A 12812-nucleotide genomic window follows, 5' to 3' on the forward strand; every position below is an offset into this window, starting at 1 on the left:
TCTTGCAGAATCCTGGTGATGCAAATTCACTTGATTGCACTTTTCTTGTTTGTGGCTTGATGACACAGGTCACCATGCGCTGGCTCAGTTCCCACACAACTTCCTGTGAGATGTGACAGATGAGAACCACCAAGGCAATTTTATTTTTCACTGACTCACCCAGTCAATTGCAATAGCAAGTTAGACCTGGTGCAAAACATCCTAATTATTCTGTGCAATGTGTGCTTGGGGCTTTGAGCAGTTTGATCTGGGTGTTTTTATTGCTGCCTGCATTCTCTTGTTAATTTGCCAAATTACACCTGAGAAGGAGCCATTGTATTCATATAGAGATTTTAGCGGAAGTAATGATTAAACCAAATTGGCCCCTCCTAAGAAAGAACACTAGATCCCCATTAATTCACTTCTTGGTATTAAGGATGGGGGTGGCACAGTGGTACATTGATCTACACTGCTGCCTCAGACCTCTGGGTCCAGGGTTTGAGTCTCTACATGTCTCTAGGAGATCTCCTCCCAGGCTCTCTGGTCTGCTATCTACTTAAAGCACATTTGAGGGTTTCGTAGAGCAGGCTATTTTGATGTCTCTGACGACACTGATCTGTCCGTTCGATAAACCCCACTGGTGATTCAAACCAAGAGTGTCACAGAGATAGGAAACACACTTCAATGCATAAATCATCCAGATATGAACGAATCGATGTACGTCAGTCAGAATTGTCGTCAGAAAAAGGAAGAAATCGAACTGGTGGCCGTTAATGTGTTACAGAGGACATTGACTTAGAGGAAATCGGTCAACGTTTATGTGTCAACACACATTTGAGAACACCAAGTTTTATATGTTTACAGATAAAGGAACTTGACACCAAACACATTGTGACATTGTGTAAACTTACAACAGCAGGCAATAAGCCGGAAAGAGAAACCCTTTTCACTAGTGCAGGACAACCAGTAAACAGAGGTACACTTATTGATCAGAGAATACCTTTATAATTCATGTGTTTTGCAGACACTTTTAGCCAAGCAGAGGTATATTTCGGGAAAAAGCAGGGCCAGTCAGTCCCTGGAGAAATTGGGGTTAAGGGCCTTCCTCAGGGGCAACAGGCCCTGAGATTTGAACCAGCACCCTTCTGATCACAGGCACAGAGATGAAAACCCACTGAGCCACAGGCTGCCTTTGAAACTGGCCTTTAAGGTGATTCCTAACACCTGCCATATTCTTAACAGACCTGCCCATTGTTAACTATTCAGCACTTAAAAGTTAACTGAAGGGGTGCTTGTTCCATTGATTCATCATAAGAGCCTGGAGCCTGTCACAGGCAGCCTGGGAACAAGCATAGTAAAACACTTATGGGTGTGGGTGAGATGTTACTTCACCTGTCAGTAAACTGGGGGAAGAAAGTAGAGAACCGGGGGGAAACCTTCATAACACAGGGGGAACAAACACACTCCACAAAAGACTGGAATGGAACCCCCAGTGCCTGAAAGTGCGGGTCCATAGTGGTACCCACTGAGCCACTGTGACTCCCAAAGGAAGCTCATTCTATGAAAAAAATGCTTTATTGCAAGGCCTTGCAGAGACTTTTCGAGGAGCAGGTGCTTGACCGGGGGCGGTTTTCCCCTTAGCAAACCAAAAGAAAAGTTTGATTGGGTTCTAGTTCAGCTGTTGTCAAAAAAGGGCTCTCAGGACCTCAAAAGGAAGAGACACTTTCAATCATTCGGGCAAAACAGGACCCTCAGCTCTGCATGTCCCTGCCTCTTGGTATCAGATAAAGGCCTGAATCATGCAAATTATTATTTTTAACTGGTGCTCACTGATAATGTACATACTCACTATAGATAATGCATGATAACTTTTATCATGCTGAATAAGAATCCACAATCTCTACTGGTTATTTGTTACAAACCGGAAGTTCTAGAAGAGGTCTAGAACTGGGTTGTTCTTTACCAATTAAGGCAAGAATCTCTGACCAAGGGTGCATGGCAGTATTTGCCTGAATTGCACTGCAGCCAGGATTTCCCCTCGTGTGGCCGAGAGGCAAGGCGTACGTATTTCTCTGACATCAGGCAGTGGGCTTGTACAGACAAGGAGCTGGAGGCACTCGATGCAACTCGCTTTTTAATCCTCAAATGAAGGCTGAGCAGTACAGGGAGTATAGCCTGCCACTGTGGGGGCAGCCCACCCTTAACACAGGTAGCCGCTTGTCTATGTGGTTACATGTCTTATCAGCCAACCTCATCCACCGGCAGCCATCTTGGACCAGGATGTTTATAAAACTGTAGCTGTTTTTGGTTAAAAATACAGAATCGTAGGAGAGAAAGACGATGCTATGGCGCTGATTTTCTTGAAAAATCTCATGCCTGCCTTAACATGTCTAATGTGAACTCTTTAATGAGTAATTTAACAGACTTTAAGCTTTTTTTTAAAGGTTCCTGATAGAAATGTAAGAGGCAATAGTCAGTTTGAGGTACTTTAAACTGTTAATTAATGCATATTGGTACACAGCAGATTCCAGAATACCCTTTCAGTTATCTTCTTTTAATGAATCTGAGGCTTCTTTAATTCGCCCACATATTCTTACTGTACCAGAGGCTTAACTGGGATTAAGTTAATTGTTCCGGATTTTAACAAAGTTTATTACAACATCTAGTGTCGCAGGAGGAGCTAGATGAGAAACAATTAAAACAACACGCTTCCCCATCCTCCACGAACTATACTGACCACTTACTGTGACATGTGACTTTATGTCTTATGTATCTGCCTCCAATGTACCAGTTTACCACGGCAGCACCATTTATAAAGCATGGGGCGCTCGCTTATGCACTGAATAATTACCATCGCAATTAAAGGAGCAGGATAATACAGAGCATGAAAAACAACGTTTCAAATTCATGGGACCGGCACTGATAATGACTCTTCAAGTTCCTCCAAGTAATTCATGTTGAAGCTCTGCAGGTCAAACCACTTGACATGCTGAATTTGATTCGGAGAGCCGGAGAACGCCTTTCAATCCAAGTGGGCCCTGTTTTGTTTTTTCCTCTCTGCGAATCTTGCCAGTTTTCAACAATTTAACATGTAGCAGCTGTGCAGCTGGTCGCGATTCCCTTAAAGGCCTTCGGCTGTGACCGAGCTGCGTTGTTGTTGGTGACGAGCGGAATGAATGGCATAGGCACTGGAATGAACGGCATAGGCACTGGAATGATCCAGAGGCTCCTCCCTGCACTCTGGCTGATGAGCTAAGGCTCTGAGCATTTGTGGTCCACTCACGGGCTCACTTTCCCTGGCAGCCAGAGGTGTAAAGTTAGTGCTTTGCAAGCTGGGATGCTTTCACACCCAGCACGGGGCGAGGCACGGGCGCTGACCAGTGACATCAGGGTCGCCACAGTAACAGGGGTGGAAATTCAATTGCATTGTCTTCCATTCCATTCCGTACAGGACAAACTTATGACCAGGGTGGGGTATTCATTTGCTCAAACTGGACACAGAAAGTCAGAGAAATCTAAATCAGTCACACGGACATCAAATCATATCAGATCAAATTTATCAAATGCACAACAGTACAGCGCACAGCAGTAGATGCAGGCAATAAAACGAGTTACACTGGAAGCTCCCTGCAGTGCAGTAAGAGTGAGAATAAATACATTTTTTTAATAATATAATAAAATGGGACTAAGTAAGAACAAAAACTGAAATTTCCATAACCTGATTAGCTATTGAGTAGCTTTACTGCCTGCGGGTAGTAAACTGTGTTTCCATCCATCCATTTTCTGTACCCGCTTGTCCTATGCAGAAAAAAACTGTCTGTTTCTAACGTAGAAATTCTATCATGTCATATAAAACAAGAATTTTATTTTGCAGAGTAACTCTGACAGGAGGTTGGCGAGCAGATACCCAGTGCAGGGTCACAGTGACATTTTTCAAGGTAAAAACCAAAACTCCAGGAGGATAAAGAGTGCTGAGGGCAGGAACCCAACCCACAAAGAAGAGACGACCAACGATACAGGATAAAATGCGAATAAGTATAGCTTATTCACCTCTGCACAGCTGTGCATTCTCACCATCGCTAGCAGTGTGTGTCATGGACTCATGTTTGCAGTTACTAAAAATGAATTTTGCTGGTGTGGCTTGTCTTGTTACTGGAACCCGCTTACTTACGTCAAACGCATTGAGGCGACTTGTTCGAATGCACTTCCCTGTTCTGCATTCTCAAAGGAGGAAGAGAGCAATCGGAGGGAGGACATGGTGTCTTAACGAGTTCTTGGGGGAAGGCGTGGGCCTAAGTTGTCTGTGTATGTGGTTGACTTGCTCAGCTGTACGAGGAATTAACTAATTATGAAAGAGATGACAACAACACACTTGTGTCAGATTTTGAGAAACTATCCGTAAAAAGAGCATACAAAAAATAATTTTGCTGGGAAGTGCTTACGGTGATATATGCATTACAGATCAGCAGCAAGACCCCAGCCAATGTAAATATAAATGTAATGTAATGAGACCCAGTGGAAGGGGTCTTTGGAAAAACTAATGTTTTGATCACTTGTGGCTCTTTTCGGTGGCCCCACCAGCCTCCATAAAAATGACCGTTTATAATAAAACGTTTCATAAGGATGACAAATACTCATAATGACATCATGGAAAAATCACGCACATGTGCTGTATCATAACAAAATAAGGAAGAAAAAAAAGTTACGCCCGGCTGTGTTAGGGTGACACCCAGACAGTGTGGTAAGTAATTATCACCATCTAAGTATTGGCGAGTGATGGGGAGTATTGGCGCAGTCACACTGCATGGCTCCAAGTACATTCAAGCAGTGCTTGGGCAGATCGTCTCTGGGAAATACTGGTAGACGATGAGCTTTGTGGGAACTATTGTGTCCATCCCTGCTACTTCACAAGTCCATGTGTCAATCCAGGAAGCCCAACGTGTTTATTTGCAAGTGTAGTGACGACTCAACTGTCATGTTCAATTATTTATTTGCAGGCTTACAGAGGATGAGGGTAATCCTAAGCACGGTACAGCTTTACCCACAGTTCACCAAGCCAATTACTTTGGGTTTTATGCTGGGTTTAGCAAGCAAATCCATACCACGTGAAGTGCCCGCAAAAACGCATACAATGCATGAGTAAGCCAGGACATTCACTGAGTGCTGAGTTTTCCATTTATACCTTGTTAGACATTCTAACCAGAGTGTGTTATAGACCGTAATTCCAACTTCAATAATAATGTGAAAATGTTATCAGTGGTACTGTCAAGATTAGAATGGAGCATGTGAACTTACTGAGTATGTGATGAAACACCTGCCCCATCTCTCGCACAAACGCAGTGATGCGGGGACATACGTCACGGCGCAAATTCACCTTTGTTGGCGGCCCTTCTTTCAGTCTACGTTTCTCATTTTTTTAGACCTGAAGACAGGCAGAACCATGAATTTACATTTTCCGTGATTTCCAACCTACTCCTCAGGGACCCAGAGACGGTCCACGTCTGGCAGGGAGCTGGGAGGAAGCAAAAACATGCACTGTCTGGCAGGGAGCTGGGAGGAAGCAAAAACATGGACCGACTGTGGATCCCAGAGGAGCAGATTGGGAAGCCCTGTACTAACTGGTTATTGCGGTTCCTCCCAGCTCATGGGAAATAAGATTTATTATTTTCAAACCTGAAAGACACACATTTCATTTTCATAGGTCCAATAAACCAGAGAACAATAACAAATGATCATTTTTCAGTAATGAAAAGTTAATTTGTCACATCCAGTAACTGAAAATCAGGCTAACAACTTGCACATTTACAAAGAATGACTAGTAATGGAATTGTGATTTTAATGTAGGATTTATGCCAAGCTTCTGAGATCCGTGCAAAAGTACCGGTCCTAAGCAAGACTGACTGGTCCTGTTCATCAGTAAAGATGATTGTGCTTCTGTTTGCTCCTTCTGTTGCCGTTAGTTTCAGACACCCTGCTGGAAGACTTTTCTGAATGACTGTAAACGAGGGGCAGAGCTCCAGAAAGCTCACCGGAAGCTCAGCAAACAATTTATTTTGGAGCAAGGGGGTAGGCGGGGTGCAGGGGGGGGTTACCTGACTGATGATGCCGTTTTATAGCTAAAGAACTACACAGCTGGAAATTCATATGGGAAACACATGCTAATGATACTCGGGGCCATGAAAAGAGAAAAAGAGAACTAAAATATTGCCTCCATTATGGTTCAGTTTCCTGCTTAAGGACACAGTGCGGGTGGCTCACTAAAGCGCTTTATAAGCCGTTCCTTCTTTTTTGCATACTGTGACTGATGTGCCCTGGCAGCTGGTTGATCATCTTCTGCCCTCTAGTGTGTATTTCAGTGAAGTGCACTTGCACCACCCCATCAACTCAACTTTGAACACAGTTTTGGTTGTTTAGGACAGAGCTGTTCAACTTTTCACCTGAGGGTCCCTGGTTTAAGAAAACAGACCGGAGATGAACCACAAAACCCGTGAACCACAAAACCCCGCCCAGAACAGAATATAAAACACCAATCCCTCCATCCATAAGAAAATTAAATTGAATGGCATTCACCTAACGCGATTTTGCCTAAATCTAAATGCCATCTGTCCAACTTGGCCGTTCCCCTACAGATAAATTCCTGTACATAGAGTATCTTCTTAGAGTATATTATAGAGCAACTGCTGCAGATGGTTTGAATGTTAGGCAAGAAACACACAGACAAACAAGGGGTTTCATTTTGCACCTTTGCATTGAAAAATTATAGTTCAGCAGAAAAAGCATTTTGACGATACTAAAATAATTCAAAATCATTAGTATGTTTCAGGTATACATGTTGCTTTGAGGGTCACTGATTCGTATCAACTTCTTGAGGACATCGGCATTTGGGTTAGCATCAAGCTGTAAAAGAAAAAAGAAAAAGAAAAATGTGAATCTCTCCCCCATAGATTTGAAATCAGATATTAACTTGTTTTTTTAAATACAAACAAATATATATATAAATAAATCTAATCAGATATTAGCTTGTTTTGTTTAATCACTTGCCTTTATAAGCCTGCTCAGATTTAAGAAGGCAGGTTTGTATGTCTCCATGGTGACCGAGTCAGGGGTGATGACATCACTGTAGCTCTGGTAGAGAACTGCAGGGATCTGGTGAACTTGGCAGTGGCTGACCACTAAGGGAACAGTGCAGTGTCAGCGATCGCAGGCCATGATCACTGCAGTTCGTATGACGTGCCGATACCACACACTGACTCCATGTTACCAGAACGTAGCTGGTGCCTGGACCCTGGGCGGAGGGCACAAACTCCAACACCGGGAAGCAATTTCCATCATTTATTTATACACTCCATTTAAATAAACTCTCCAAAATATCTTTTATACAGTCATATCAGTACATCAGTACCTTTCACAATAAGACCAATGGACATTTAATAGTCTCATTTACGAAAGAAAAAAAAATTCACTTGCATGCCTGAAATTAATATCGCTCATTTAGGCAAGAACTTGAATACTGGAATATAGGTGTATTAGACTAAGATACTTATACATAAATTAGTTCTTTCCATAAATACTTGATATGAATTTTCAAGCACACAATTGTCACTAAGAGGCCATGTCTATTACTTGGTCCTGCACATAAGAACCAACAATCTGCCTGCTTGTGTGGTGTTGGATTATTCAGACAAGGACTGATATGACTCAGTAATAAATCCTGTAAAAACCAGTCTTCAGTCCAAAACAGATGGAAAAAATGCAAATAAAACACCTAGAACCCAAAGGTAAGAGGAAGTGAGGACATACCTGCAGCTGCGAGACCTGTGACAATATTTGGCTGCTCCAGCAGGGGGCAGGAAATCTGGCTTCGGTACAGGCCGGTTTTTAGAGCGCGGAGAAACGGCGAGGTACTGGACATGGATTCTGTGGTTTTAAACTCGGCCAGGGAGCAGTCCGACAGCACAGTCACGTTGAGCCCACGCTTCTCGATACATGAGAACACCTACGGCCGAGAAACCAAGTTCATCTGACGGCTTCCAAAATAAAATGGAATCAAGATTTTAGCCATGGCATCACGAACAGATTTGAAGTTACCAAAACATGGAAGGCAAATGAGACTTTACATACGTTTCACGACAGGTTTGGAAAAAACTGGAAGACTGAGAGATCGTTTTTATACCGTCCAGATTTAGGGACAATCTTTGGCTGCACTTTTCTCTCCCCTGTAAGCCTTCACAACTCCAGGGCAAGGAAACAAGCAGGAAAGATTGTCACTGATCCCCGACCCCCCCCTAGGCTACCATCTGCTCAATAAACTCTCTTCAGGGATAGGTTTTCAGAAGCAGAACCAACTAATATCTTAACAGCTCATTTCCCTGGTCTTACCGCTAGAATAAGCCTCCCCAGCGCACAGCTGACCTCACAGAAAAACCATCAAAGATTTATGCAGATACACATTAATATGATACAACTGCAAGCCCCTCAGCCAAGTTCTCCATCACAAAGATGCTCTGTTACCTCCCCTTGTGTTATACACTGAATGGTCACCCATCTAGGTTGCATTACATACAGTGTGCATATATTTTATTATCTCTCTTTCTTGTTGTGCATATCATGCCTTTGTTCTCTGAATGTGCTGTACAGCAGCACATCCAATCCTGTCTGCATTGTGTATCCAATGTGAAATCTCTATTGTTGTTTGAGTGGCAAACACACCAAAACAAACTCTTATGTGCTGAAAACGACATCAAAATAAAAGCTGATTTTAGGTTCATTGTGATTTTAATTAGCAAACGAACATTATAACCTCTTTATTGTGCATTCTTAAACTGACATAATTTGTTTCTTCCATGTAATCTTACCGTTTACTGACTTATATGCTGACTTTTATGTCACCAGTGATTAAATATCCTCTGACAAGAGTATAAAAGGCTGGTAAATAAATTAAAAACGAGTTCCTGGCCATACTCATTTCTGGCAGCAGAATAAACACAGCGCCACCCATAGACCAAGACAGGAAATTACCCTCATCCATGTCATTTCAACAATTGCACAAGGGGGAAAAATGCAAATCAGCATGCAAAATATTTCAGACTTACACTTTCTGCCCACTGGAATAACTGATCTTCAGCTATGTAACAGGTGCACTGGCATATCAGAACCTAGAAATACAAAATTGAAATAGAGATGAACAAGCAGTCTTTATGCCTACTGTTAAACAAAATTAAATACTAGTTATATTACTCGGTACTTAAAGAAAAAACAAGAATATACATGCATTAGGGGTGGGCGATACGAACTTAAAATTTTATCACAATATCTTGTGGTATTTGTGATAACGATCTAAATGAAGATAAAAATATTACAATTCAACACTGTATTTTTGGAGTGACAGCATGTCTTTAGCCAAGCAAAATGCCACTGCTTCCATCAATTCCTTCCATCATTTACTTTGCTTATCATAAGGAATGCAATGAGAAAATGTGTGGGCAATTCTCGTCTCCTCCCTCATCTTCTGGCTTTCCTCATATTTTGGTTTGTTTGAGGTGGTGGAACAAACTGGATGTGTTACCATCCTTTGTAAGCAGCGTTTTTTTCTTTTGCAAACTTTGCATATTACAGTCGTTTGCTCCACGTCAAATTTTCTGTAACCACACCAGCTCCAGATGGTTGAAGTAGCTCCTTTTTTTTAGCAATGAACTTCTTGGCTTCTCCTCCGCCTTCCACCATGCTTGTTACAGTGGGCCGGGCTGTGATCGCGTCGCACACACATATATACGTCAATTAGAATTTATCGTTGTTGAGACACATTATCGTTTACGACTACTCTTACACACTGTAACCTAAATCGTTCCTTGCTCAATGGAGTAAGCTTAACTATAAGCTACCTTTGCTAGTTTTTGTTAAAAACAAGCTTCTCTAGTTGTGAAATCATTCCATGTTTTAGCATCTATTTCAACATGAAAATCAAATTGGTGTGCTGAAATAAAGCAAAAACTATTGCGGTGATTAACTTCAGTCTAACATAGAAATCCTATTCAATCTCTTAAGATTTGCCTTTTTTGTTAATAATGCTCTAATGTTTAAGAAATGTTTAATACATTGAAATGTTAATGAGAATTTCAAATAAATTGATCAGATCAATCAAAGAATTTGTTCTTAGATTAGTCAAATAATCGAAATAAATAAATAATCAAAAATAATAATGCTAGATTAATCGTTTAAATAATAATAGTTTGGGACAGCACTAGTCTGAACTGAGTATCTCCTTTGTGGCCACGTATGTTTGTTCATTACCAGGTAAACCTTGGACCCAACAAAAATAAACACAAAAATTCTGTCAAGAAAAACAAGACTGGTCAAAATCTTTATAACCACTGGGGGATCCTTTTTCAATGCTGCAAGGGCTTGTACGCAGGATTTTGAATCAGTAACAATTAAAGTGTCTTTCTGTTGCTTACTCTCTGTACATTAAAGTGGCAATAGAAGGGCATAGGCTTCAGCCGTAAAAAAATAACTTTCCCCTGGCATACGAACACCAATAGGCAGGTGTTGAAACTACTGCGGCAGAGACACAGCTGTCAGTTTCAACACATGTATTAATAACTTTTATATGAAAATCACTACCGGTGATTTGTTAATCGAAAGAGGTCCAAGTGACACACACGGACATGGTTGTACGTAGGAGAGTTTTTCCCTTTGGATGACCTACTGAAGGTGAATCTTTCTGCCTGTAGAAGACACAGCTGGACTCGCTCTGCAGCATCGCACCCGAACCCGGGTTCCTCTCATTCCAGATGGACACCGAGCCCACGGGGGACCAAATCTCCGAGCTCAGGACATACGCGGAGAGGAAGCCTGGCAGGCAAACGAAGGTGGACATTTATTTATCCGCTTGTTTAAACGGACAATTACATTAAATTTATGCTGGTACTATGTTACTGGAATAATGAATTGCCTGGTTACCTGCAGCATTTGGGCCCACAGCCACAACTAAATCGGAACAATGTAATCCTTTTTCTGCGGAAGTCGCCAGCTCGTTTTTCACCTCCGAACACCACTCAACGTGGACCTTCCTATTTGGGATGACAAAACACAAATGAATGGAAATCTCATTCGGCATTAAGCAAGTATATAAAAAGCCGCCTTCATCTACCCAAAAGCAGAATCAGAATGAACATATTACGAAATTATTCGATTATTATGATCAATGAAATACTGCAGATCATAGGAAACAAGGTTCTTTTAAAATCAGGCTTAGAAAAAGACGTCTTATTCGGAGGACCCGAAAGTGAAAGTAAGGGGCCATGCACGCTATTAACAACATGATGCAGCAAAACACATTTAAAATATTTAGAGGTGGTAAAGCTGCACTGCGATTCACCGGGAGACTACAATGAATCTTGCATTTTTGTCAAGCATCAGCAGGAAACTGGATTAAAACACTTTATTGTAATGCGATCATTTCTTCCCGTGTAACCAGACTTGTCTAGCTAGGTAGCTAGTTAGCAATCCTATGTATGGGTATGTTCTTAATAATCGGCAGTACCGCTTGGTATAAACTGCACCGAAACACACATCTAGCTAGCTAAACACGCTTATGTTTTATTTTCTGGTTACCAAATAACAAAGACGAAAACTGCTGATGACTCCCCTATGATACACCCGCGGTAAAGCCAGCAAACCGGCCAGCCAAACCTTTTCTCCTCTATTTCACTCCGAATTTGCTGATCCTCTTCGTTTTCATGGTCATCCTCCTCATCCTCCTCTACGGCCCGCGAATAAACGGATAAGACTTCGCCGAAAAAGGTCGCCATCTGCATTCAAAAGCTTTACAGAGTATCAGTGTACTGTGTGATTGCAGCCCATGGAGCGCTCATGCTTACAGGCCGTGCTTTTAGTGGCACCAATCGCACAGCAGAGGGCGCTGCTGGGAAGATGGACACATGAAACACCCTTATTTAAAAAAACGAATGTTTTCCCTCTTCTTTAAAAACTGTATAACTTGCCAAACTAATTGTGTAGCAAATATTTAACAGTGTGCGTCTTATAAAGCAGTCCAATCGGAAAATCGGGTGAAATGTGCATAACAAAACACTAAATTAGAATAACAATATATTAAATATGGAATAATACTTTCAAACATACACGAGCACCACTGTGTTTTGTTCATGTTGTTTATGGATTTGATGTCCTCAGCAGAAATATAACATTCTTTGAAATGTACGTAACAAGTTATACCGATCAGTTTCGCAGTAAGTTTTTTTACGCCTAACGAAATAACAACCGCAACGTTGTGTCACATATTTAGGACGAAAATAGAAGAAACGAAGCTCCCGAACTTCATCTCTCTAATAATGGTGAAAGTTGAGTAACTTATTTCAAATATTATAAACGATCTTGGTTTTAAAATCCTGTATCGATATACATAACCTTTTAGAAGGGCGTTGTGATTTACAGTGGCTCGTTGGTCTAGGGGTATGATTCTCGCTTCGGGTGCGAGAGGTCCCGGGTTCAAATCCCGGACGAGCCCATTTTTTTATTCGTTGGTTGCTTCATTTTGTTGCTATGCGAACAGGGCTATTCGATGCAATTTGATGTTCTTTAGCGCTGCAAGGTTTAGAATGGAAAGGTGTTTTTTCGTAAGTAACAAAAGAACTAGGGCTCGTCCGGGATTTGAACCCGGGACCTCTCGCACCCTAAGCGAGAATCATACCCCTAGACCAACGAGCCATATACACTGATCCTTTTTTCTACAAGCCTCTTTCTGAAATTGTAGTTTTGCTTTTGAACAGTATGCCAATATTTTTCTGAATTATCCAAATCGTAATTTGTATTAT

The 12812-nt window shown here is 41.6% G+C and overlaps 1 protein-coding gene and 2 non-coding genes across 3 annotated transcripts; 1 reads left to right on the forward strand and 2 right to left on the reverse strand.

Moving 5' to 3' along the window:
• Nucleotides 1-4952: 4952 nt before the first annotated feature.
• Nucleotides 4953-12425, reverse strand: psmg1 (proteasome (prosome, macropain) assembly chaperone 1). The gene is made up of 7 exons (XM_023840233.2): nucleotides 11671-12425; nucleotides 10939-11048; nucleotides 10685-10830; nucleotides 9072-9134; nucleotides 7780-7975; nucleotides 7021-7151; nucleotides 4953-6876 (listed from the first exon to the last, which is right to left on the reverse strand). Exons 1-7 carry the CDS (start codon nucleotides 11793-11795, stop codon nucleotides 6799-6801), a joined length of 849 nt encoding a protein of 282 aa, XP_023696001.1. The 5' UTR covers nucleotides 11796-12425; the 3' UTR covers nucleotides 4953-6798.
• An 8-nt stretch (nucleotides 12426-12433) lies between these two features.
• On the forward strand, nucleotides 12434-12505 carry trnap-cgg (transfer RNA proline (anticodon CGG)). Its single transcript has one exon. It is a non-coding gene; the product is annotated as a tRNA-Pro (tRNA).
• A 128-nt stretch (nucleotides 12506-12633) lies between these two features.
• Nucleotides 12634-12705, reverse strand: trnap-agg (transfer RNA proline (anticodon AGG)). The gene has a single exon. It is a non-coding gene; the product is annotated as a tRNA-Pro (tRNA).
• Between the last annotated feature and the right edge of the window lie 107 nt (nucleotides 12706-12812).

This window comes from Paramormyrops kingsleyae, chromosome 6, assembly GCF_048594095.1.
Source record: "Paramormyrops kingsleyae isolate MSU_618 chromosome 6, PKINGS_0.4, whole genome shotgun sequence".
Classification (NCBI taxonomy): Eukaryota; Metazoa; Chordata; class Actinopteri; order Osteoglossiformes; family Mormyridae; genus Paramormyrops; species Paramormyrops kingsleyae.

Coding starts and splice junctions, on each gene's coding strand:
- psmg1 (XM_023840233.2), bottom strand. CDS start 11,795: ATGCAGATGGCGACCTTTTTCGGCGAAGTCTTATCCGTTTATTCGCGG. Junction 9,135..10,684: donor GGCAGAAAGATTCACCTTCA/GTAGGTCATCCA, acceptor TTGTATTTCTAG/GTTCTGATATGCCAGTGCAC. Junction 7,976..9,071: donor TATTCCAGTGGGCAGAAAGT/GTAAGTCTGAAA, acceptor TCTCGGCCGTAG/GTGTTCTCATGTATCGAGAA.